At 43.1% G+C, this 27207-nt stretch overlaps 1 protein-coding gene across 1 annotated transcript in view; it reads left to right on the forward strand.

The window, feature by feature from the left end:
- Positions 1-27207, forward strand: part of GFRA1 (GDNF family receptor alpha 1) — a 363333-nt gene that overhangs the window by 200348 nt on the left and 135778 nt on the right. The window contains exon 4 of the mRNA XM_060241563.1: positions 3662-4001. Within this exon, the coding sequence (XP_060097546.1) occupies positions 3662-4001 (340 nt within the window). The remainder of the gene's footprint in view (positions 1-3661; positions 4002-27207) is intronic.

A 27207-nucleotide genomic window follows, 5' to 3' on the forward strand; every position in this document is an offset into this window, starting at 1 on the left:
TCCATTTGAATCTATCTGAGCCAAAAACCTCAGGTTTTCTCAGGAAAATAAAACAAAAAAAAATCCCAGATATATTCAGGAATTTCTGGGCAGATTCAGCAGAGAGACCAAAGCAGATTTCTCTCACCTCTCAGCTGTTTGTCAGGCTTCTACTACAGGCCCTTTAGAGTTTAAAGAAACTACAGAAGACGGTTCAAGGATCAGCTGTGCCAGCAGGGAGCAGACTGCAGTTTAAACCAGGCTGCAGAAGAAACCAGCCCCGGGATATGTTGTGCCTCTGGCAACAGATTGCTCTCCACAGTAGCTGCTTGTCAAGATCTTCTGTGCTGCACAGCACAGCAGCTCCTGGGGCTCGCTTCTGCTGCAGCCTGGTTTAAACTGGGCTGCAGGAGAAGCAAGCTTAGCCAGGATCTCTTGTGCCACATGCAGCATTTTGTTCCTAGTATCACAGCAGCTCCTGGAGCTTGCTACTCCTGCAGCCCAGTTTAAACCAGACTGCAATGTAAGCCAAAATGCCCTCAAAACGAGGTTGGCGAATTGTCAGGTGGGCACCTGGCTCACTCAGGATCTTTTTACCTGTGTATACAGGATTCCACTTCCAGAAAGTAATGCTTAAAAATATTAGGGACACTAATTAAGTTAAACAATTAACATTTATTAAGAAAAATATAGGCTTTCATACAAGATAAAATACTCATAAAATCATACACACAGTCCTAGGAAAAATAGATAGAGAGATAGGGGAACACATGGGTAGACGAACAGGGTGATATTTACCTATCATAGTCTTCAAGGAAGGCTCCAATGGCAACAAGCGAGGAAGTGGGAGAAGGGACACCAAACTGATCAGGAATCGGGGATGGATCTATGCAGCAGAATTGGGATACTGATGGAAGCACACCTGTGGGTAGCTAGTCCACAGATTATAAGGACTCTCTTGAGCCCTTAGGGGATGGGAGGTATGAGGGAGGAGGAAGGTGGTCAGCTGATACATGACCTCACGAAAAGGGGAGGTTTCGCAGTGACCATAAGGGCTGGACTACTGTGACAGCCAATAGAAAGTTCATTGGTGGCACCTAATTGGATGCTTGCTCTTGACCAATGGACTAGCTTGGATCCTGGATACCTGAGTGAACTTTCAGGTTAAAATGGACCAGGGGGAGGCTACAAAATGACAGTTGGGGAGAAGAATAGAAGAGATTACTTGGGTGGGGAGATACTTAGGGCTATTAGACTTATCTAAAAGGGTGGCAATAGAGAATCAAATCATGGCCTAGGTAACACCCAGTTTGTACAAAGGAACTTGGCTCTGGCTGAAGATGGTCTTCCTCTTCTTCTGTCTTCTCCTTGGCACTAGTCTTTGTCTTGAGTTCCTTTGGAGAAAGACAGTGGCGGTTGGACGATTAACCACTCCTGGGGTGGGTAGGTTGCTTGCAGGCACAGGTGACATCTGGTGTGTACGTGAGCTGTCCGCTTCGCTGGAATGGAGTCAAGCCTGGTAGGAAGATGGTGGCATGTGGTGTTAGCCCTCCACGGTGGATTCCATGGTCAGCGCTTCAAAACCATTCGCCTGGATAGCTTCTGGCAGCGCAGTCTCTTCTGCTCCATGGCTGGAATGGACATCATACGGAACGACGGGGAGTCTTTTGTTCTTCTGGTGGGCACTCTTGTACCTGTCTAGAGTGCCTTGGTAGTGTTATGGCTGCTAATACTGCATAAGTCCCTTTTACCCCTGGATAGGTTTACCCACACTCTCTGGCCAGACATGTGTGAGTCACTTCTCCAGGTGCTCTGGCAACCAAGCTGGTAATTACGATGTTCTGTAAGGGGTTTTTTCCTCACAGCAGGAATAGTGAGCCCAGTCAGGATCTTCTGTGCCACTGGGAGCAAAGCGCTCTGTGTTTCACAGCAGCTCCTAGGCCTTGTTTAAACTGGACTGTAGGAGAAGCAAGCCTAGCCAGGATCTCCTGTGTCCATGGGGAACTGATTGTTCTCCACTGGCTCAGCTTTGTATTGGCTTTTTTTTTTAACTAGTATTTTTCTCCTTAGCTGCTTTAGACCCAAAAAATTGGACTTTCTGAAAAATCCTAGATCTGAATACTGTACCAATATTGAGATCTGGGATTCTTCTGAGATCCTGAAATTTTGGGATATCCAATATACCCAAACTGGAAAATACCAGTTTAAAAAATATTGCATGCTTTTTGTCTAATGCTATGTCCTTGTATTGTTCTAGACTGCCCTTCACAGTGGTGGTGGGTTTTAGTGGTGGCCTGAGGCTTCTGGATGGTTTAGAATGTACCAATGTATAACTCTGTTTTGATGTGTGACAGCACAGAATCCATTCTGGAGATTCGTGGTAACTGCTTATTGAAGGCAGTCTAGTTTAAGCCCACTCTGCATAACATTTGCCTTCCAGAAACAAATAGGCATGTAATTACTCCGTAATCACATAGTAATTAGTGTCTACTATGCCTATATTGCATAATTATATGCCCTGCAAATTACATGGAAATTATACTTGGATTCAGCATGCAATTTTGAACACTGTGTTTTAGACAAAATAAACTTAGAGTTTAATACATAATTATAACTGCACTAATGCTGAAATTCTATAGAATGTTAGAGCTATCTATTGGCAATTAGGTTTTTTGGGGTGGGGGGTGGGGGGGGGGTTTGACTTACCAAGTTGTGACCCTCAAAGAACTTATATTTGAATAGTCCCATAGCAGAATAGACAGCTATTGAGGCAAAAAGGGGGACAGTTCTATGTATGGCCTAGCTAAGTAAGCTTACGCTTTTGAGAAGAGCTTTGCACACTTGGACCTGCATATTTAACTTCTAATGTGAACCAACATATAATGAAAAATTGCTTATCCAAGTATGCTGTTTTTGCCATCTCCCCTCTTTTTTTAATCAATGGACTGTCTGCAAGAAGGCAGTGGACTCATGTAGGAATTTGTACATAAGAATTACCCTGCTGGATCAGACCAGTGGTTCATCTAGTCCAGCATACTGTTCTACGCAACAGCCAACCAGTTTCCGTGGAGGACCCACAAACAAGACATAGAGGCCCAGGTCTTCCCCTCGTGTTGCCTCTTAGGTCAGGTATCCCTTTCGTCATCATGGCTAGCAACCACTGTGGAACCTATTCTCCATGAATGTATCTAATCCTCCTTTAAAGAAAAATATACTAGTACCCATCAATTTATACTAGCACCCACTGGCTATGAATTCCACAGTTTTAATTATTCATTCAGTAAAGAACTTCCATTTATCCATCCTGAATTTGTTATCCATCAGCATCCTCATGAATTTGTTGCCCCCAAGTTCTAGTATTTTGGGAGAGGGAGAAAAAGTATCCACTTAGATTGTATTGAAGCTCAGTGGGGAAAAGAAATGTGGGCACAAAGATTACTTTTGTGCTCCAACTATGTCTGTAACCTGCATCTTGGGTCCATTAGTGGCTGGAGGATCACAGCTGTAAATTTGAATCTTGCCCTTAAATGCTACTTCTTGTATTTTATTTTGTATTGTTATGGTCAGTTTTTACTATGAAGAACTTCTTAAACTGTTATCTTCAGTATCTCAATAAGAACAAAGTGGACATGAACATTCCAGTATAATAATAATCCTGTTTCTTTGTTCCTTTTATACACAGTGGAGTTTACGATTTCAAAGGGGAACAACTGTTTGGATGCAGCAAAAGCCTGCAACCTAAATGATACCTGCAAGAAACTCCGATCGGCTTACATAACCCCCTGTACCAGCAGTGTGTCTAATGAAATCTGCAATAAGCGGAAGTGTCATAAGGCCCTAAGGCAATTTTTCGACAAAGTTCCCCCGAAGCACAGTTATGGGATGCTGTTCTGCTCCTGCCAAAACATTGCATGTACAGAAAGGAGACGCCAGACTATTGTTCCTGTGTGTTCATATGAGGACAAGGAGAAACCGAACTGCCTGAATTTACAAGATACTTGCAAGACGAATTACATCTGCAGGTAAGATAGTACATGGCAGTGGGGTGATTAATGAGGCAGTAGAGGGAACCTTTGGAGCTGCTGAAATTGCCAAGGCTGGGAAGTAGCATTTTCGCCAAGGATCAGGACAGTTGGGAAAGAAAACCTGACATCTTTAACAGAATAATAAAAACATCTCGTTAAACCTGCATCTTGTTAAAATATCTCTTCCCTTTGGAAAACCTTGGAGATTATGTATGTAAAAAAGACAAACCTTTTCCAGAAGAATTCAGGAGGTGAACTTTTCTTTGCAAAAAAGTCATAAAATAAAGACTTGATTTTTCAGAAAGCCAAAACTTTTTAAAAAAAAATTAGCCCTGTTTTTGGTGGCACAATTATAGTTTTCTGACTACTGCCCATTTTCTTGTGAATTAGCAACTTAGTTTGGATCCCCATCATGCCCCTAGATCTAACAGATATAAAATACTAAATGCCAGATGATTGATGAACTGACTTTCTGAGAGAATCATTAAGAAGGGTCTAACTCAGGGGTAGGGAACGTTGGCTCTCCAGATGTTTTTTGCATACAACTCCCATCAGCCCCAGCCAGCACGGCCAGTGACTGGGGCTGATGGGAGTTGTAGGCAAAAAACATCTGGAGAGCCAACGTTCCCTACCCCAGGTCTAACTAAACATCACTCAAGTATGGCTGAAGACTAAGGAATTTTGCTGTTGCAGGTGGATTTATCTATGGAATATTGCATTCTCTTGTTAGTAGAATATTGCATTCTCTTGATACTGAAATCTGTGAACTATACTCACCTGTCTACACCTACCAGATAGTATTGTACTCTGTGTACACTGGAGCTGTTGCCATAGTCCATCCCACTGGTTCTAGCTTGCTTGTTTGTCTTGCCTTAATTCTGGTAACTGAAACATCCCATACAAATCTGTTAGGTTATGATTGATCTGTGTTCCAGTAATATTGTAACTCTGACACAACTTTTGCATTTGCCTAGAAACATACATCTTCAAACAGTGGTGAGCCAGGACTTCTATCAGCTGCTTCCTCCTTCCACAACTTGTATATGTACACTGAATCTCATCAGTGCATAAGTGTGTAGAGTTCACCATGGTAGGACCTACACATACATCCCAATGCCCAAGATTGTGGCTTTGTAGGTTGTTGACCCTAGATGCCTTCTATTGTCTATGTAAATGCGTACATGATGCATCCATCACAGTATTACATTTAGGGAAGCTTGGGAGCCCGCTTCGGTGGGGTAGGGCGGGATATAAATCGAATAAAATGAAATGAAATGAAATGACTTTGGCTCAATATGTAGAAGCAAGCAAGGGCAATTGGGTTGGTCTGAAGATACAGGCTTCACCAGCAGATATGAATAGGGATGTACCAGAATCATGATATTGATCATAGTTCCATTTTAGGCCTAGTGCTAAATTACATCATGTGGACAGAGAGTAGATTGTGGGTTATTGGTGGGTTCAAACTAGATGTTACAAATTTTAAGGGAACTGTCTTTAAAAATCCCTTAGAGACTGTTTCTGCTCGGGGTCTGGGATGGGAGGCTCCCTCTCCTACACTATTTTTGCAAGTTAGAATGGTTCCATACACTATTTTACACTCTGTCTTAGAGCTGCAGTATGCAATAAATAGAACCCCAGGCCCATTTTGGCTCAGGAAAAAAAAAATCACAAGTGGAAAGGCAAGAACCATCCCCCCCTCCCCTAATGGTCTTGAGCATAATCAGGCCCCTGCAGCTTTTTCAAAAGCCTGTAGTTCCTATGTGTTTGATCTTAGACCCACTATGTTAAAATTTGTAACAAATTTAGAGCCTTAGTTATAACATTTTGTTGGAAGACTTGCAAAGAATGTTGGATTAGATGAATATTGGCTTGATCCATTAAGCTATTTCTTATGTGCTTGAACAGGAATATATTATCAGGATCACTTATCTCCAGTTAGTTAAGGCTTAAGTATTGTGTTATACGTTTAAAACTGCCAGAGGGAGTATAGTTGAGGGCGGGAGACATATGTTCATCTTCTCATCAATCATGTGAAAAGACCAAAAAGTAGTCCCAGCTGGCAACTTGGAATATCTGTGTCATGATTCTGGGATGAAGGATTTCCTCTGTAGTGACAAAATGGTAAGCCTAATGACAGAACAGATTATTGCAAACACTAAGTCTTAAATCTCCGTGAAACTTGTTTTCATACGTTAGTTTATGTTGGGGATGTGTACCTGTGTCCCCCTGACAACTGTTTGCAGAATCTATACTGTCCTTGGTTGCCTACTGCTCGTAGTGACCTACTTGCCCAGATGCAGCTAGTGTTTCACTAAGGGCGTTTTCGCACTGACCTTAATCAGCAGCGACGCCCCTCTTCACCGCGCAGGATCGGCACGGATTTCGCACTAATTGCCGCGGAGCACCCGGAAGAGCTGAAAAGTCCCGTGGCTTTTGCGGCGCAAATGGAAACTGGTTTTTGGCGGTTTCTGTTTGCGCCGCAAAAGCCGCGGGACTTTCCGGCTCTTCCGGGTGCTCCGCGGCAACTAGTGTGAAATCCGCGCCGATCCTGCGTGGTGAAGAGGGGCGTCGCTGCTGATTAAGGTCAGTGCGAAAACGCCCTCACTTTATATGACTTGCAAGTGTACCATTTTGCTGATTTACACCGTCCAGGAAGGAAATACAACCTCTGTCTCCCATTCCTGCTTACAACCCTCTCTGCATGTTACTATCTCAATAGTAACATTTTAACCAGAATATCTATTAGTGCTCCATGCTTACAGGAAGTTAAAAGGAGCTAGTTAATTGACATTTTATCTTCATTTTAAAATCTGCACCATAAACTAGCTGCTTTAAGAAACACCCTTCTTGTTCTATCTTCATTCATTTCGGCATCCATGTTACTTAATTCTGTTTCATTCCCTCACTTTCCCTTTATGCCTTTCGTTCTCCATCAGTGCACAATCCAACTTTTTGGTTCAAAATGTTATTACTATTTTTGAAAGTGACAGAAGTATGAAAATGGATTTCTTCACAGATTACCAGTTCCAGTTCTCTTTCCTGTTAAAATTTTACTGTAGCAGGTCAGGCATCTGATGCTTTCACTCTTTGGGGCATTTGTCTGAAGGTGGTTCATATCTCAGTGTAGATCTCTTGATTACTGTAGCATCAAGTGATGGCTTCCATGTGTGAATGAATTATTCCAGATTAAACACAACAGAAAGAATTTTAATGTTGTTTCATACTGTTTGAAATAGCAACACTTTACAGTGGTGTCAGATCACATGTTCAGCTGCAAGTCATCAAGTGTTGAGTAAATGTTCAAGTGAAGAATCAAGTGAGACCGATTTCCCACTAGCCTTATGCAGCTCTCACGCTCCTTTTCTCCATGGAGTTTCCGTCAAGTTTCAAACTATCAGCCCTGAGGCTGCAACTAGCTTCGTCTTTTTCACGCGGCAAACAGAAACTGGTTTTTAGAGGATCTTGCTTGCTGCATGAAAGAGGTGGAGTGAGTTGCAACCCCAGATAGTGTGAAATCTGATCAAAGCCCTGCAGAGGAGAGAGAGAGGCATAAAGCTAGTGGGAAATCGGTCTGATTTACATGCATGTATGAATCGGTCCATGATGTCTTGTTTTACTGATCTTTAGACAGGATGTCTACAGTAGATTTGGAAATTTTTCCTAGAAGAACAGTATTTGTTTCTCTTTTGTTTTCCACAATGGAAAAACAATTCCTCTTCTTGCTCTGAAATAAGCAGTAGCTGCAAATCCAGATATTTATGTGGCTCTCATGATTACTACCTGAGATACAAACAGATTTTATTTTCACTGTTTCTGTGCCAGTTCTGGTTCAAACCACATTAACAACCTGCTACTATGAATGACTTGCTGAGACTAAAGAAAACTAAAGATTTCAAATTTAGTCAGAAGTCTCCTAGCAGTCTATTAGAGATCCTGTAGATCAGGTTTCAATCTGATGATCAGTCCAGGAAAGATACAGGATGTGACTGATTCAGTCACAATCATCTAATAAGGTTTCATTGTTATACCTAATGAGATCCTGTCTCCCAGGCCTATGAGATTCTGTGCTTGTGCAGCAGCAAATGTTAGGAAAGACTTGATGAAGGAAATAGAACAAAGTCCAGTGATCTCTGACTCCCCCTTCATGCTGTTTCTGAAGCTTCCAGTTTTGAAACATATATTTCTTTAGCTGCTCTTCCAGTAGAACTACAATTTAAAGAAAGTACTCTTTACCCATTTTCAACATGTCTTCAAGCTGATTCTCATAGGCCCTTTCTGCACTCTCCTTTTAATCCATGTTCACTGTAATGTCCTCCAAGCAAGTCTGCACTAAAATCGAATTCAACCTTATTTTTTCCAACCTCATTTTTATTCCATTTCCCACCCCCCACCCCCATTTTGCATTACATTACCTACCTTCAGTGTTCAGCCAGGTTTCAGTTCACTGTTGCTCTGGGTTTTTTGGATGCTATATTGCAGAAGACTTAAATTGCCTTTACTTGAACACTGAGCAAATCTGGTATGGCAGGCAAATACAGAAAGGACCACAGTTGAATCAGGCCTCATGAGATCTCTATGCTGAGTTTTCTTCCTCCCCAAGAAGTCAGAAAGGAAACTTCCAAAGTGTCCCAGTGCTGTGATAGAAAAAATGCAAAGTCTGTTTAGTATTTGCAGGGGCTGAATGAAAACGATTACATGCAGTGACCTCTAGATACTTCGTCTGGACACTGAGTTTTGTTTAATTTTGTTTTAAATTGGAAGAAATAAAACAATATAACAATGCTTAGGAACATGTTTGGTAACCACGGTGATCTCTTGTCTTTTGGGAAAGTTATTTATCTGATTACATACTACAAATATTAATACAATAAATAGAACATTTGCACTTGGGATATAGAAATGCCCCCCCCCCCCAATAAGGACTTAAAGTTGCTTCACAGTCTTTCTTTTTTCTTTCAGTATCCATTAAGAGAGTGCCCTTGCAAATGCTGACATGAGAACTATCCACTCTCTTGTCCTCTTTCAGCTGTCCATTGACACCTTCCCCTTAAATGCATATTCCATTAAGAACATATTTAAAAGAGATAAACAATTCTCAGAGGTGAAGGAGACAAGATATTGGAAGATCCATGATCAGTTCAGTGTGTTTTATTGTTGCTAAACAGCTGTCATTGAAGGCCATGATTCAGGTTAGGTCCATAGCACAGGAGAAAGGGGACCTCTTTCACAGACACACACATATTGCCCAGCTGCTACTTGCCCTGTTGGGGAAAATATGCAGGCTGTTTATATGTTGTCTCTATGCTTCCCCCAACAGTGTAGAAAAGAGCCCAAAGGGCCATTTGAGGTCAGGGAAATGACAACAGAGTGGGAGAGTTTGAGCTGGGCTTTGGAGAGGCAGTATATACATTTTTCTCAAGAAAACATGCATTAACCTTCCTTACTACACTTTACAGCCCTGAACTGAAACTGAGCGCCCTCGCTCCCCACAACTGTGATTTAGGAATCATAAAAAGAATACTGGCTAACTTATCAAGTCCACTTGTGCTCCATCATATGAGCCTTTTGAATTCACAGAGGTTGGTGAAATCTTGAACCAGGCATCTTTTGCATTGAACCTGATGGCTAGAGGGACTGTCAGATACAGGTACAGGCCTTGATCTCTCAAAGCTTGATTTCTCATGCTTTATTTGCAGTATTATTTCATTTTCATTTTCCTTATATCCATACATTCACAAATTATTAATGAGGCTGAAGAAAACTGTAGATGAAATGAACACCTAATTATTTTTAAAAAATCCAGATGCAACTAAGAGCTCAGTATTAATCCATTTATGCAGCCTAATAAAGGTTTGAGGAGAATGGGGAATACAGTAGAACAAAATGACTCTTTCTTTTAAAATAAAAATGTAATTAAAGCATATTCACATATTGTCCTCTGCAGCTGCTGTGCATATAATGGTCAAAGGAAACAGCTTGGCTGCTATTTAGTTTGAAGTAGCCAAAAAAGATTTTTTTCCCCCTTGGCTTTTTCAGAATCCAGATGTGTTTTTGTACTTAAATAAATAAAACATAGTTCTTAAAGATGAGGCTCAGCAAGTACTGTCATTAAGGACATTGTGTTGGATCATTTTCTCACCCACCCGCTCCAGTTTTTTTCAAAAATGAAGCAACTATTATGGCACCCAACTTAAATAGTGTTTTTAAAAATACATGCACCGTGTTTCGCAGAGCTATTTCAAGGATTTTATGCAAATTTTCTTTCTAGATTTCATTAGCGTGGGTCTCCCTCAAATACAAAGTGCAAGCAGAATCACAATGTGCATTTGAAAACCTCTCATGGAAGCCACAGATGAGTATGCAGAGTGAACAGTAGACAGCTTTCTTACATATGTTTGTACATGTAAAATATGTTCATCTTCCATCTTCAGCTGTGGAGCATTTTTTCTTGCTTAAAAGTTACAAAAGGTAACCTGTCTTGCCAGAGCTGGCACATGTATGGTATTTCCCTCCCAGGTGTCATGTCTTCCAGTAGCAGGCCTCAGTTCCTTTTTGGCTACCCTTAATTTTCAAGTTGCCAGCTACCAGATAATAATGGGATATGAGCTCTTTCTGTGGCACATTAACAGGCTCCAGCACCCTACGCATATTCTCAATACTTCTACCAGTCCTGCCTTTCCCTAAGAGAAAGCGTGTAGCATGGCTTAGATCCACTGGGCACCAGACTTCACAAAGGGAGCAGGGCAATAACAGTCAAAATTTTGACTATCTGTCCCAGTGACCCCCATTAATCCTAGTTCTAAAAAGAGGTGTGGTCTGTTATAGCTGCAGATAATTGGGTTATGTCCATAGTTTCTGAAAGTTATAGGTTAGAGTTTCTCACCCTTCCTCCCTGATGTTTCACCTTCTCAGCGGTAGACAATCCCTACCCTGAGATCCATACCCAACTGGTCAAGCTCCTCCACAAGGGAGCAGTAGAGAGAGTGACTGAAGGTTTGTTGGCACAGGGTATCTATTCCAGATTTTTTCTAGTTGACAGGAAGGATGGAGGGTTTAGGCCCATCCTTGATCATAGAGTATTATATAAGTTTGTGAATGTTTCAAAGTTCAGAAAGGTCTGTCTGCAGTAACTGAGTTGCTTTTTCCAAATTCCTGGTTTGCATACCTCAACTTGAAAGACTGTTATTTTCACCTGGCCATTTACCCTGCTCATAGAAAATTCTGCATTTCAGGCAGAATTTGGAAATTTTCCAGTATATTGCTCTCCCTTTTGGTCTCACTACCACACCAAGTGTTTTCACTAAACACATTACCATTGTTGTGGCCTACCTTTACACATGGGGCTGTACTATATCCCTTCACTTAAATGATTGGCTTATGGTAGACCCCTGTAAGGACCTCCTGAGGGATCAGGTTTGTCTGGTTCTATTTGTACCCAGTTGCATTTGATGGTAATTTGGGAGAAGTCCTACTTGGAACCCTCTCAGCAAGTACAGTTTATTCGGTCTTGCCGCTGGTGCCAGGGCATTCCTACCTGTGGAGAGAGCTAAGACACTTGACTTCGCTCCTCAAGATTGCTATGTTTGTAGTCTGGCTGGCTTCCTTGCCTCTCAGGATTGCTTGTGCCAGCAAGGTTTTCTCATGTCCCTTCCCATCTTTTACTCCCCTGTTTATCTGGGGGCGTTCAGGTACCTGTTCCATCTGAAGTCTTTGTTCTTTCATTCTTTGGTCCCTGCAATTGTGTACTGTGTTAGGGTCATTCAGAAGTTCTCTACAGTTTTGCTACATTGATTCTGGAACATTGAATGGACCTTACAAGCCCCCTGGGTATTTAACAGTTCTGGAAAAGTTTTTATTGTTTTGCCAAACAGCTTCTCATTCAACAGGCAGAATATCAAAGCATAGCAGCAGGCTTTTTGATCTTCTTTAACCTCCAGACTTCCACTAAAGTCCATAACAGATGCATTTTAAGAAACACTTGGCAAGTTACTTGTGTCTTTCTAAGCAGGGTCTGAGTCTGAAGCATTTCATCCTAAAGATCAGCTTCTTAAATTCAAACTACTTCCAGGAAAATGGATGTTTGTGGAGGTTCATAGATTGTGTGGTCTCACAAACCATGGTATCATGAACCTCTACAAACTTTTCCATTTCATGAACCGGTTGGGGTTCGTGACGGGGGGCATTTTTAAATGCTTCTGCCTTTCTCCCTGAGTTGCGCCATAGTGGTTGCATGCTCCCAGGAGTGAAGGGAAGGCAATTTGCCTTCCCTTCACTTGCGGAGGCATGCCACTGAGGCAGCATGACTCTGAAGAGGGAAAGGGATTTTTTAAAAAATGCTTCTCCCTTCATCCCAGTGGCAGCATGCTTTTAATTGATGGAGGCATGCTGCCAAAGCATTGCAACTCCAGAGAGGGAAGGGGGGATTTTTAAATGTCTCTCCCTCCCTCCCTGAGTTGCACCACAGTGGCAGCATGCTTCTAGGAGTGAAGACAATTTGCCTTAACTTCATTGGTGGAGGCATGCCACTGAGTCAGTGTGACTCCAGAGAGGGAGAGGGATTTTTAATTACCTCCCCCTCCCTCCTGGAGTCATGCCACAGTGGCAGCACACCTCCAGGATTGAAGGCCACAAATCACTACAAAAACATGGCAGTTTGTGAGTGGATCGCCAACCATGAACTGGTATGGTTTGTGATGAAACCTGGTTCGCAGTTCAATTCATGCCTATCCCTATTTTTAATTCAGATATGTTATATTTCATCATTAAATAATTAATTACATGAACTGGACTCTCTATTTTAGGATTCAGTAGAAATCACTATCAGTATTATCAAAAGAAAACCACTAACTTCCAAGCATGAAAATTCCAGTTGCATGTGGTTATTTACATTAGTGCCATTATCTTGTCTTCTGTAAATCCAAACAATTTTAGTTATATATAGAACCTGGTGCCTTCTAGTAATGATTTCCAAGGCCAAGCAGTTCAAAAGTTTTGCTGTTAATTCATGCTGCCAACTAACAGCTTCTCAAAAGAACTTTCACAAAGTCATACTCTTCCATTGACTTAAGCTCCATATTGCTTTAGCTTGGATTCTGTCTGTAGCTAGACAAGGTCTCTTGAGGCAGGATTATCATGATATCAAGGCAGCATTAACAAATCAAGGTCTCACTCTTGGCAGAAAGCAAAGAATCAGTTGAGGTTTTCTCTCTAGCCAGAAGTGGGAATGCTCTAATGTGTTTGTAGCGCTCCCTGTTTGGATCCTGGCATACTTACTTGTGTCTATTCTGTGATTAGAGGCAGACTATCCACTAGGTAGATCTAGGCAGTTTCCCAGGGCACTAAGAAGCAAGAGCACCAGGGATACCAAAAGAGGCTTGTTGGGGGCAAACAGCAGCCCCAGGCAGTGCCCTTGGCTGCAGTGCTGCCACCCAAGTCACCTTGCATGGCTTCTCCCACCCAACTCCTTTTAATGAGACAGAGAGGAATAGCCAGCTCTTCAGTGCTGAGCTCTCCTTCCTCCCTCCAGCTTCATGATGGGCATGACTGCTGGCCCCACCTACCTTTCCTTGCCCTATCTCTACAAAAAAGTCAGAAAGAGCAGGAGGCCACCAGCAATATTGGCTCCACTCTTTCTTGGTCTTGAAGAATGCCCATTCAGACTGGCTGGCAGCTCCAACCACACTGTTGCAGGCTGGCCAGTGACTCGGGCCAGACTAGTTGTTAAGATGGAGGAATTCCAGGCTGACTAGATGGAGGGGGCACACCTGGGCTGGCCAGCAGCGGGCACAGTGGGCGAGCTGGCAGCTTGGAGATACCCTGAAAGGGGATGTGCAATGTGCAAAGGAATATTTAAATGTGCAATGTACAAAGGAATATTTAAAATAACATATTTAATCAGTGTGACTTAGTAGTTTGAGTGCAGTTTTAAGCCTGGGTTCACATTCTCAAAGGACTTGCTAACCTAATCTTAAACAGTACACTGTAATCAAAAAGGGGATGAGAGTGACCTACCACATAACATGCAAGGACAAGCAATATAGAGTCTTTAAAGCACTTTGAACATTATAAATGCAATATAAATGATTAATAGCTTATATCAAAGAAAGGATTGTTGAAGCATGATATGACTTATGCCAGCTGTAATGTTCATGTATATTTTGAAACATTTAAAAAACATATATTATTTATTCAATATAACCTATTACATTTTATACCACAGTTTATGAATAAATCTACAAATGTGTATTGCCGGTTCCTTATTGAAAATGTGAGCACTCATGTGTGAAACTCTTTCATTACCTATATTTCAGATCATCACGTTTTCAAGTTATTGGAGCATTTATAGTGTGCAAAAATGCAGGGTCAGGTCAAGAGGGTTTTTTGCTATAGGACATTTTCTTTCATGTACCACCATTTGATCTCAGTGATTTGTTATGTTCTCTGAATTTAATGTGCAACACACAGGGGCAGAGATTTGGTGACTGTTTCTTGAAATCTACTGCCAAACAATCAGTGAAATCTAGCAGGTTGACCTGTGGGAAGTAGTTCTAGGGTACAGTTTAAGCAGAAGAAATCATATAAACACTGAAAAGTTTGGGGAAGTACAGAATGTTCTTCAAATAATGCCACAGAGTGGTTTAACTGAGTGGTCAGCTCCTATTTATTTAAGTGAAGCTTGCACTGTCGATGTTTGTAGTGGATTGTGACTCATGACTTTCATGTAGGAAATGAGGTTTATGGTATCCATAGCCAGAAATCTTTTTTTAAATGGATGCTAAGCTGTATAAGCCACATAACTGAATTGTTACTGTGAGCACAGATATATCCCAAAGAAAAGGTCACTGTGCGTATACTACATTGTTTGCCCTTACTCCAAGGATCTTGGGATCAAATACCTTCTTTTTCCTACCACTGTGCTGTTTTCACAATGACATTATATGATAGGTTAGTCTGAGAGAGTGTTACTGAGGAGGCAATATCACCTCTTAAGCTTCATGGCTAAGGGGAGATTTGAACACAGATCTTCCTAGTCTAACCACAGCCCAATGTTAGCTCTCTAGTGATACCTGAGGATGCTTCTGTTGCTGCTGCTTCTGTATATTTTTTATTTCAGAAAACAAAGTAGTAGTATAGAGAGGATATAAAAAAGAAAAGAGGAATTATATAACAATTGTATATATTAAGGATAATTATATCTTACAGAACATATACAACTGAAAAAATTTCTCCCCAACATCCCCTTCATTGTAATTTTAAGACATCCTGTAGATATCATATAGATAGCCATGCTGTGCAGGTAATGACTCACCTACTCTCCCTTTGGCTGACCCACATGTCACTCAATCCCTCCAACTCCAAGACAGATGAGGATTGGGCCACTGAGGAAGTTGCCTTCATGTCCTATTGGCTCTCCCACCAGTTCCTCCATTTTCCCTCAGTGGCTGTGGCTTGGCAACCATAGTATTCCAGGCATGGTTCTGTCAGTAAAAGGTGGGGGAAAGAGGCCCCTAACAGGCCCATTTTGGCCTTTGAGGGAGAACTCATTGGAGCAAGTCCTGACTAGCATTGCCAGGTCCAGGTTGGTGGGAAATTCCTGGAGATTTTGTTGTGGAATCTGTGGAAGCCAGAGTTTGGGGAGGGGAGAGGTCCCAGCTGAATATAATGCCAGAGGATCCAGTCTCCAAAGCAGTTGTTTTCTCCCGGAGGAGTTCAGTTGTGACACCAGGAGATCTTCAGGCTTCACCCTGGAGGTTTGACAACAAAAGTGAAAATCATGGAGAGAGAGGGTGATAAGGAAGGCACTGCCTCGTGAAAATCATCCTGTAATTTAACACTTCAAACACGCACAGAATACTCAGAACCAGGGCTTTTTTTGAGCAGGAACACAGTTCCAGCTGGCTTGGTGTCAGGAGGTGTGGCTTAATACGCAAATGTGTTCCTGCTAGGCTTTTTCTACAAAAAAGGCCCTGCTCAGAACACAAACTTACTAAAATTCATTCTTGTAGAAACGAGATGATTTTCACGGGGGCTTGCTTATCTCCCTCCGCCTGGAGGTTGGCTATCCTAGGCCTGGCAGCACCCTCTGAGTGACTTTATGCCACCTGACTGGCATGACTTAACTAAACCTGGCTGCTTGTTCCTGTTCAATAGCAGTCCCCCTATGACAGTCAGTGTGGCATAACAGCACTTCAGAGCAGGGTCTGCCAAACCCAGGTTCTTGCTTTAGAAGCTGACTGGGTTCATTTCGGACCAGTCACAGATTTTCAGCCTAAACTACCTGGCAGGGTTCTTGTGCAGATTAAAAGGGGGAGAGGAGAATGATGTAAGCTGCTTTGGTCCCCACAGTGGACAAAGACTTATCCTTTTCCTAGGAAGAGGCTGCAGGGAGGGGGGAGGAGATGGAAAGCTGAAGTCAAAAAGGCAGATAAAGGTAGGTTGATGGCTGAGAAGGAGATAGGATTGCCAACTCCGGGTTGGGAAATTCCTGGAGATTTGATAGGTGGAGCCTGGAGAGGGTGGGGTTTGAGGAAGGATGGAATCTCAGACAGGTACAGTGCCATAGACTCCACCCCCCAAACCAGCCATTTCCTCCTGGGGAACCATGTGTACCAATCTCCAGGTGAGAGCTGGAGATCACTCAGGATTACAACTGTTCTCCATATGACAGAGATTACTTCCCCTGGAGAAATGGTGGACTCTGTGCTGAGGTCACTTCCCTCTTGCTTTCGTCCCCACTGTGGAAAAAGACTTTTTTTCTAGGTAGGGGCTGCAGGAGGAGGGAGATGGAAAGCTGAAGTCAGATCACTTCCCCTACAAAAAACGACCACCTAGAAGCTCATACTCTATGGTATACCATAACACAACAGGAAAGGCAGCAACAACATGCTGCAGATGAAAGGAATGCTGAGCTTCAATGTCTGCATGATTGTTGTTTTGGTATGATGCCGCAGCAAATTGATGCTGAGTGCCCAAGGCCAGGACATTCGCCCAGAGCCTCTTTCTAGAACCTGTTGCAATTATTTCCACAACAGATCTTATTCATAGTTATCTATAAAATATAATGGTCTGTACTTCCGTTGGGGTACTTTTATATTCAACATTTTAAATTTCAAATTTCATAACTGATCTGTTTTAAAATGACATTATTAATTTCATCATTACTATATATTTAATTAGAGTATATATCCATTATAGTAAGGAGAGTTGTTATCTTAAATCCTTAATTAACAGTATAACAGTGTAACAAATAATGAACCCAGCGGAGCTAGGCAAATCATTTCCTCCACCCCAGGATTCACCTGTCAACTGGGAGAGAGGTAAGGATGGAGTAATAAATACTGTCCTTTCCTGACATGTTACATCCAACAGTTATATAAGTTTGAGTCTTTAAGAAGTGCTCCCTTTAAGTCACCATTTGCCCATAAGTGATGCTTCTTAAAGCCCAAGTTGTATGCTGTAGGACTTTACCAACTATGTTGTGCTAAACTCTGCCTTCTTTGCCAGTATTGTCTTTTGTCATACATTGACTATCCACCCCCTGCTAGTTTATGCAAGGGTGGTTCCTGGAGGACAGAACACACCACTTTGTGAAAGTGTCACAGGATCCAAAGCTGCCCACTTCTGCAGTTGATGGTAATTAGAAGAACAATCAGGATAAAGAAAATGTGTTGATGGTTCTAAAGTGCATGGACAATCCAAACTGAGAATTACTGCATTAATGCACATCCATCTTTGCTTTACAAATTCACTAAAAAGCAGTCTTTATTAACACACTCCACATTTTCTATGAAGAATGATCTTTAGTAAAAAAACCAAAAACTTTTTCTGTCATTAGTAATAATCATTTTTTGAAAAAAACAAAAACAAAACAGCATTCAGGAGTGTTATTAATATGTATATGTATACTGAAATTTCCAGAAAGAATTCTTCCCTAAACAGTTTCTGAAAAGGAAAAGTCTAAAGCTTTGGAATTTAAATATCAAAATTTCAAAAAAAGTCCTTCACTGTTTGTTCAATTGCCTAACTTTGTTAGTGTTTTGTTAAAGAAGGTCATGAACATGAAAGCCTGGAAATATGGTGTGATGGAGCTGTTTCAAAGGACAGAGAAACAACAAGCAAGAAGGACAAAAATAAAATAAAATGCAACCAATACTTTCCCATTGCTCTTCCTTTTTAACAGTTCCTCGCATGGCTCTGCTTCATCCTTTAGGACTCAGACATTAGGGCTTTTGTCAAGCAGTTCTGAAATTTTAATTGCAGCGTTTTTCTCAGTCAAGAAGTTTCTTAAAGCCCACATTGGCCAAAATATATGATCACAGCTTAGGCAACAGTGGTTTTAAGCACATACATAAATCAAGTGCTAACATTCATCTTTGGTCATGTTGACAGACAGTTTCTGATTTCTATCATATAAGTTTTGTCATTGCTATCTTATACCGAACGGATCTTCCTCGGTCTCAGTAAAGTCCTGCTAAAAACATAGGGTACTCAATGGTAATCTTGAGTCCTACTTTAGGCAACTTGCTGTTAAGTGGGTTATGAAATACTCTTCAGGAGAAATTGGTACAAAATTATTCTTTAATGCAATTATTGGCTTTATTGCAGTTTAACCCTTTCTGAGAAACACATGGCAGTCATGATAGAGCATTGCTCAAAGCAAATTCAACCTCTGGGTTTATCTTGAGATCACAGTTTAGCTCATTTCAGTCTCTTAATTTGTTTACATGAGGTGATTAAACAGAGACTACAGAAACAAGCTGAAAACAAGATAGAGACGCTGGGTAATTACATGCTACCTTTTCATTGTGAAATAATTGACCATAAGAAGAACTCTGATCATTATCCCTGTGATACAGAGCAGAATGGAGTTCAATATTCACTGCAAGCAAGTAGTAGCTTCGAGTTTTCGAAGGCTGTAACCTGAGCATATTCCTCAATGCTGAGTAAATATGTTTTTCTTATCGTGATGGGGTTCCCACTCCCATGTAAACAAGTGTAGAATCTGAATCATTTTCTGTGTGCCTGCTAATCAAAAACTTCCAGCATGACTACTCTAATTTCAGGGGTCTGTCATCTGTAGACTCTAGCTATATGGTAGACCAAGCATTGTAGGTAATATCGCAATGGCCTGCACATCTCGTCACTAAAGTCTAGAGACAACTGGCTCTCCAAAACAGCGTCTGCATGGAATCTGTTTCCCTTCCTTGATGTAGATAGGAATGTCACTCATAAATCCTTGTTTATGAAAACATACACAATAGAGCAGATTTTAAAGGGATTAATCTGCAAGCATCTAAAGGACAACTTGATGATCTAGGGAAGTCAGCCCGGATTTGTTGCCAAGAGGTCCTGCCAGACAGCCTCATTTCCTTCTTTGATTGAGTGATATGCTTATTGGAGTGCTATTGATGTTGCTTACCTGGATGTCAGTAAAGCTTTTGACAGAGTTCCCCATGATGTTCTGATGGGTATATGAGAGGACTGTGGACTGCACTCTAGGATATTCAGGTGGATAGGGAACTGGTTGGAGAACCGTACTCAAAGAGTAGTTGTCAATGGCATTTCATCTGAATAGAGGGAGGTGTCCAGTGGAGTGCTATAGGGCTTGGTTCTAGGCCTGATACTTTTCAATATTTTTATATGTAATCTAGATGAGAGTGTGGAGGGGACTGCTCATTAAATTTTTCAGATTGCAGCAAACACCCCACAAGATATAGAATTTAATGAGATCTCAGCATGCTGGGAAAGTGGGTGGATGTGAACAAGATGCAATTTAATGAGGATAAGTGCCAAGTTCTACATCTGGATAAAAAAAAATGAGGAACACACATAGTAGATGGGGGATACACTTCTGGGTAGCAGTGTGTGTGAACGAGATCTTGGGGTACAGGTGGACCATGAGTTAAATATGAGCAGTCAGTGTGATGCAGCAACAAAAAAGACTAATGTGATCTTGGAGTATATCAACAGAGGTATAGCATCCAAATTGCAAGATGTCATAGTCCTGCTGTATACTACATTGCTCAAGCTGCACTAGGAGTATTGTGTGCAGTTCTGGAGGGCTCATTTCAAAAGGGATGTGGACAGAATGGAGTGGGCGCAGAGGAGAATGATCAGGGCCTGGAGACCAATCAAGCCCTATGAGGAAAGGCTGAGAGACTTGGGAATGTTGAGTCTGGAGAAGAGGTGTTTGAGGTGTGGACATATGAAGCTGCCTTCTACTGAATCAGAACTTGGGTCCATCAAAGTCAGTATTGTCTACTCAGACTGGCAGCGGCTCTCCAGAGTCTCAAGCTAATGTTTTTTACGCCTACTTGCCCTGGACTCTTTTTAGTTGGAGATGCCGGGGATTGAACCTGGGACCATCTGCTTCCCAAGCAGATGCTCTACCACTGAGCTACCATCCCTCCCCTAATTGATTGCTCCCCTAATTGACATGATTGCTCTCTTTAAGCATCTGAATGGCTGTCATTTAAAGGAGGGCAGGGAGCTATTCCTGTTGACAGCAGAGGATAGGATTCGCAATAATGGGTTTAAATTAAGGGCAGGAAGATACCAGCTGAATATTAGGAAAAACTTTTTTTACAGTAAGAGTTGGTGGAATCAGCTACCATGGGGGGTGGTGAGCTCTCCCTCACTGGCAGTCTTTAAGCAGTGGCTGGACAAGCACTTGTCAAGGATTCTCGAGGCTTATCCCGCATTGAGCAGGGGGTTTGACCAGATGGCCTGTATGGCCCCTTCCAAATCTGTGATTCTGTGAGTTGCTGCCAATTGTGACCTGGAAAGTGCCATGACTCTTGACTAATGAAAATTTTGTGTGTGCTTTTGTCAGTGTGGCGGAATGGTCCTGCTGATACACACACCTGCGTTCACACCTTGTCCCAAGTCTGTGCCCAGTGATACCCCACCCTCCCAGCTTTACTCCCCTGGAGGAATTTTTCTTCTCACTTCTCTTTTGGTATTCTGCCACCAGCTACTCATTTTAAGATTTCTCTATCAAGAGGGCCAGTACTCCCAGTTTCTCTATCATGTTGCTGTTCTAAGGCCTAGTGACCACTTCAAATGCTATCCAAAGTAGGGGTGTGCATTCGGTAAACATTAGCTTGGGAAAAAGCTGAAATATGCCCTTTTTTTGGCAGTTTAGGCTTTTAAAAAGAATAATCAGATTCTCTGATCTGATTAAGCAGTCGAATTAGAGAAATCTGAGGAAAAGCCTAAAAAGTTCGGCTTTTGGGGGGGGGATCAGGAGAATGGCAGGGGGAAGGGGGAACATTACAATCTTAACAACGAACATCCTCTTCCTTTCATACTTCAGGGGAATCTTTTGTATCTACAATTAGAATCCATTAAGAGCTCTGAATTTACTCTGAATGTGTTCCTCATTCCTCAAGACCAGTCTTCACTCAGCCATCAAGTTAACAACTGTTTTATCAGTGTAGCAAAATAAAGATTAACTCAATCAGGACAATGGGAGGGGGGGGGGGAATTGCATTTGCAAGATTGTTGCAACAAGCTTATTATTTGAGTGCAAATAAGAATAAATGCTCTAGATTGGTTAATATTTATAATTTCACACATACTCAGGAATGGATAGGAAAGGAATGGACTTCTGGAATAAAGCAATAGCTAAAAACAAGGCTAGTATGTAATGTATCATGTCTAACCTTTGTGTTTCCTTAATTACACAGTATAGCTAAATTTGCTTTCCTTTGTAAGGCTGTTGTAGCAGGTTGGGCTGCTAGTGATCAGCAGATTTTTTTTTTGGGGGGGGGTCTACTTTGGGTTGGAGGGGGCAGGCTGCCCTTGCCTAGGCATTGTTTTTAAAAAGTTTAATTGCTTTGTTGGGGGGCCAAGGGGGTTAATAAACGGGTTGTGCCGTTTGTTGTTTATGTCATATTATATTCTCTGATGTTAAATAATTTCCACTGTTGTTTAAGTTACCGTATATATTTTCTGAAGTTAAATAATATGTAATCTGTCTCTGCCTGGTCTGTGGTAGTTTAGGATCTGCAATTTCTTTAAATAGGTTTGAAAGTCTGTTGCACTTTCTCTGTGTGGGGCCTGGCCTGACTTCCTTGGGCTGGTGCTGTGCTGGTGGAGTGACCTGTGGCTGTCTGCCTTCTTATTGATACTGTTGAAGTTTTTGCATTTTGTTTTGTTTTGTTGCATTTTGTGCCTGCCTTGGAATTTCTTAAAAGGTCTGAGACAGTAGTGCTCCTGGTTTTCTGTTTTTTGCTGTGTGGGCTGCCTGCCCAAGTTATGTGTGAAGGTCTTCCTGTCTGCCTTCACAGAGCTTGTTCATGTGGTTGGAATGTTTGACCGAGGCCTGAAGTTAGCCAAGATAATAACAGTTGTTTCACAGTTTTAAAATTGTCCTGTTGGACTTGGACTGTTTCTGAGACCTAGGTCTAGCTGTGTAGTGAGTGATTATTGTGTTTTTGTGTAGTTTTATTATACTGTACTACACCAGTTGTGTTAATAGACGTTATTGTAAGTTTCTCAGTCCTACAAGGTTGCTTTTTTCAGGGGGAGGCCAGTTGTAGATTTCTGTTTAGTGGGTGCTGCTAGAAGAGGTTTTTTAATTTTTGATTTCCAGAAGGTTGCTTTTCAGGGGGAAGACCAGCCAATTGGTCTGCTGCCTGAGACTGTGTGGCTTGCTAGTTCAGCAACTGCTCTGTGCTGGACCTGACTGAATGCTGTCTGCCTTTTGTATTACCCTGAGTGTTGCTCACTGGGTGCTTCTGGGTTTTTACAAGTTAGGGCTTTTATTAGGCTTTTAAAAATAATTAGGGTCTGAGACAGGAAGTCCTTTGAATAACATTGTTGGCATAGAGCTTTAGCCCTTCCCCCGTAAGTAGGCCAGATAAGATCTTAAAAGCAGGAGATTTCCAGGCCCCAGCTGGAGGCTGGCAACCCTAATTTAAGCAGCTGTTTTCTTCAGGGGAACTGATTAGGGGTGTGCAAAAAAAAATTCAGAAATAATCGGATTCAGAAATATATGGGGCCAAAATATTCGAAATATACTGGAGATATACGGCTATTTCTGAATATACGGCCCCATTATACCCTATGGGCCATTGAAATCAATGGCAAAATAGGGGAAGCCACCTGGAGGAGAGGGGGTTTGAGGGAGACCCCCCAAATTTGCAGGGGACTCTCCCCTACGAGCCCCCCAAGTTCCAAAAAGATTGGGCCAGGGGTTCCCATTCCAGGAGCACCCAAAGAGGGTGCCTCTATCTCACCATCTTCAGGAGTGCCACCAAAAGAAACACAAGTCACAGTTGAAGCATACATTGTGATCAGGCTCCATGGATCTGGCAAAACAACCAAAATCAAGGAAACCAGATCTGAAGGAACTGGCTCCAAAGACAGGTGTAGCGGTTATCAGGCTGACTGTTCTGTGCACTCCATCTCTCATCTGTCTGTCAACAGCACGTTCGCCATTGGTATGGGAACTATCACCAGCTGTCGAGATACCTGCAGATCACCGACATCAGCATACTGAACCCCTTGTTCAGGTCCAATTCCAGATAGTTCCGAAGAAGATCACAGGTCCAAGTGATGACTTGCACTTTTACTCAGAACACATGGTGCAGATGGTTCAATTGTTAGAGAACCAGATTGCATCTATGGATGCTAAGCCTCAAGACTCTATCCTGATGCTAAAAACATGACTGACTCAATCCTGATTCTCCAAGAACTACAGCCTTTCCTCTTCTAGAAGGAATTCTTGAAATGGCAAAAGTGATTTGGGAAAAACCATCTTCAATCCTAGCCCCTTCACGAAGGGCTGAATATATGTATAGGGTTCAGCAGCAGTTCTGTCCATTCCTGTTAAATCATCCCATCTTCTTTAATAGAGGAGATGCAGGCAGAAGTGACAGCTGGTTCTTATTCCACTCCAGCTGAAAAGGAGGGTAGAAAAGTCAATCCTTTAAGTCACAAAGTTTAGGCTTCATCATCATTAAACCTTAGAATAGCTAATTACCAAGCCATTATATCAGCGTTAGAGGTGTGCAAAAAAAAAAAATGGAAGTAATTGGATTTGGAAATATACGGGGCCAGAATATTCGGAATACCATATATTTCTGAAAACCGAATATTTGGAATAGCCATATATACTGGAGATATATGGCTATTTCCGAATATACGGCCCCATTATACCCTATGGGCCATTGAAATCAATGGCAAAATAGGGTATATTGGAAGCCGCCTGGAGGGGAGGGGGTTTGAGGGAGAGCCCCCAAATTTGCAGGGACTCTCCCCTACGAACCCCCCAAGTCCCAAAAAGATTGGGCCAAGGGTTCCCATTCCAGGGGCACCCAAAGTGGGTGCCCCTATCCCACCATTATACTCTATGGGCCATTGAAATCATCGGCAACATAGGGCATAATCAGAGGCTGCTGGGGGGCAGGGGGTATGAGGGAGAGCCCCAAAACTGCAGGGAACTTGCAGGGGACTCTATCCTACAAAACCCCCAAGTCTCAAAAAGATTGGGCCATGGGGTCCCTGTCTTTGGGCTCCCCAAACAGCCCATTGCCACCCTGCTGGGGAAAGCCCAATTAGCCACTTCCTCCACTATAATTGCTGTGGGGAAAGTGGCTCTGGCCAGAGGGGGCTTGAGGAAGAGGCCCCAAAACTGCAGGGCAGCTTCAGGGGACTCCCCCACATGCAAAGCCCCTGGCCCAAAAGACTGCACCCATCTGTGGGCACCCCAAAAGGAACACAGTTCCCAATGGTGAGAAAAAAACAATTAGAGCCACTTCCCCCACTGTAATTATCGTGGGGAAAGTGGCTCTGGGGAGCCGGGGGTTTTGAAAAGAGCCCCCCAAACCACTGTGCAGCTTCAGGGCACTGTCCTACACAAAACCTACAAGGCCAAAAAAACTTGGACCAAGGGGTCCAATTCCTAGAGCACCCAAAGCCAAACCTAACTTCATACCAGAGAATCTCTTAAGGACCCAAATGCACTACATCTATCTATCTACTCTATGAACGCTGCTGGCCTGGAACCAATATAAACCAGTTGCCAATGTCACTGCCACACAAAGCACAATCTGCTCAAGGCTGCAGCAAACCCAGATGCCAGCTCTCCAGCCCTGCCCCAAACAACGCAGGGAGAGCTGGCCAAGCACAACAAGCATGCTGGTTCTGGGTCTCTCACCCAGATGCCAGCTTCCCTGCCACAGAACATGCAATCTACAGATGCCAGCTCTCCAGCACTGCCCCAAACAATACAACTCTCAAACAAGAGAAGTGGTGGACCACACCTAGCTCCACACCATTCTGTATCTGACACAAAGCAAGAAGTATTTAGACTTACCTTAAGTGATGGATGGTTGTCTGGTCCAGGCTCTTTTGCGTTACCCAGGGTGCATCACGAGGAAGTGAGCCAGAGTTTCACCCTAAATGAGGAAGGTTACTGGGAGGGCCTCAGATTGTGTGAGAGGAAGGGAACCATTCCTTCTCTCTCAGTTCAGCAGCCACACCAGCTATTACTGTTCCATTAGAGGGTCCTCAGCATTGGTATGGCTGCTGGCTGCCTGTCATCATCACTGGCACCTCCCTCTTTCTTCCTCCTGCCCCTAAAAAAAAAAACCTGGGTTATCCTGGCTGGGCCTGTGGGTGCTGTCGGTTACAGTTGGGGGCTGCAATGGCCCTTTCAGTATTATTAGGCATGTGTGGATGGGGACTGGGGAAATTTGGATTGCTTTGCAGATTTTAAATCAGCATTCACTTTTGGTGAATGAGGGGTGGAGGGGTGCACTGCCAATCAATTTGAGAGTGAGTTTTTGAGCTGTCTTTGGACTCTAGTCTATGTTTAGTGGGAGTGCGTTTTACAACCACCTTCCAAGCATGGACCAAGAGAGGATGCAGGCACAAGTAGGTGCTCACTTCATTCACTCTCAGAGTCTACATTCGAGGAGCCGAACAGAGGCAAATTGACCTTCAGGAAGACCAACTGCTCAACTGTCCAGGGTTGCATGCAATTGCGATGTGGGCAGACAATGTCGCCCATATGTGAAAAAAAGCGCTCGCTCAGCACGCTCATCGGTGGGCATGAGAGGAACGCCTTGGCCACAGAGGAGAGGGCCGGCCAGACTCTCTCCTTCGCGACCCAGTAGTCCAAAGAAGATATTTCCTGCGACTTGCTGAGCTCCCAAAGATAGTCCCTCAGCATCGCAGTACCCGTCTCCGCTCTCAGGGGCCTACCACTCCCAGAGACGCCAATGAGCCGCTCGATGAGTGTCATCTCAGCACTCTTCTTGGCGTGAGTCTGGTGGGAAACACTGCCTAGCCGGGGAGGTTGGGGATGAACAACAGTGGAAGTGGCAGATGAGCTGCTTCCACCCTCCTCCTCCTCAGCTACCGGCACTGGGCCCACCCTGACTCTGCTGTGCTTGACCTTCTGGGAGAGCTCGTATCGCCAGAGATCAAGCTCGTTGGCCCACTTGGCGATCGTGCCCTTAAGGCGTGGGTCTAACATGATTGCCATCATGTAGACCTTATCCTGGGTGAAAGTCTGAAAGCGGGCCTCAAGTCCTTCCTGCAGCCTAACAACCAGGGCGTGCACCGCTGGAAGAACGTCTGCACGGCCTTGAGCTGGCACTAGAAACAAGGCCAGGTCCTCACGGGCTATGTAGACCATGGGGACGACCAGTGCGATGCTCGCCGTATCAGACGAGAGCATTTCTGTGTGGGTCTTGAAGGGCCCAAGAACCTTTGCAGTCTGAGAAATACCCACTAAGTCCTCTTGTGACATCCCCCACTCACCAGGCAGGGCACATGTTAGATCTGATCTTTGCGGCCGGGGTTATGGTGGACGATGTAACTGCAGAGGCAATGCCATGGTCAGACCACTTTGTCCTTAAGGCTCATGTGAATGCTTCACACCAAACTTGTTTAGGCGACGAGCTTATTTTGGCTCACCCGCGGAGCCTGATGGACCCAGAGCAGTTCCAAACAGCTGTACGGGATCCCTGACCCTCTAGCGATTCTCTTGATGATCTGGTGGATTCCTGGCATGGCCGGCTTTCTGGAGCTATTGATGAGATTGCACCTTAGCGCCCTCTGTGCCCCCGCGTTAAGCTGGCTCTGTGGTATACCCCAGAGCTGCAACAGCTGAAACGGGAACTCAGACGGTTAGAGAGGCAATGGTGGTGTACTCGGGATGAAGCGACTAGAACATCTTATAGAGAGT

Source organism: Heteronotia binoei, chromosome 6 (assembly GCF_032191835.1).
Source record: "Heteronotia binoei isolate CCM8104 ecotype False Entrance Well chromosome 6, APGP_CSIRO_Hbin_v1, whole genome shotgun sequence".
NCBI classification, from domain to species: Eukaryota; Metazoa; Chordata; class Lepidosauria; order Squamata; family Gekkonidae; genus Heteronotia; species Heteronotia binoei.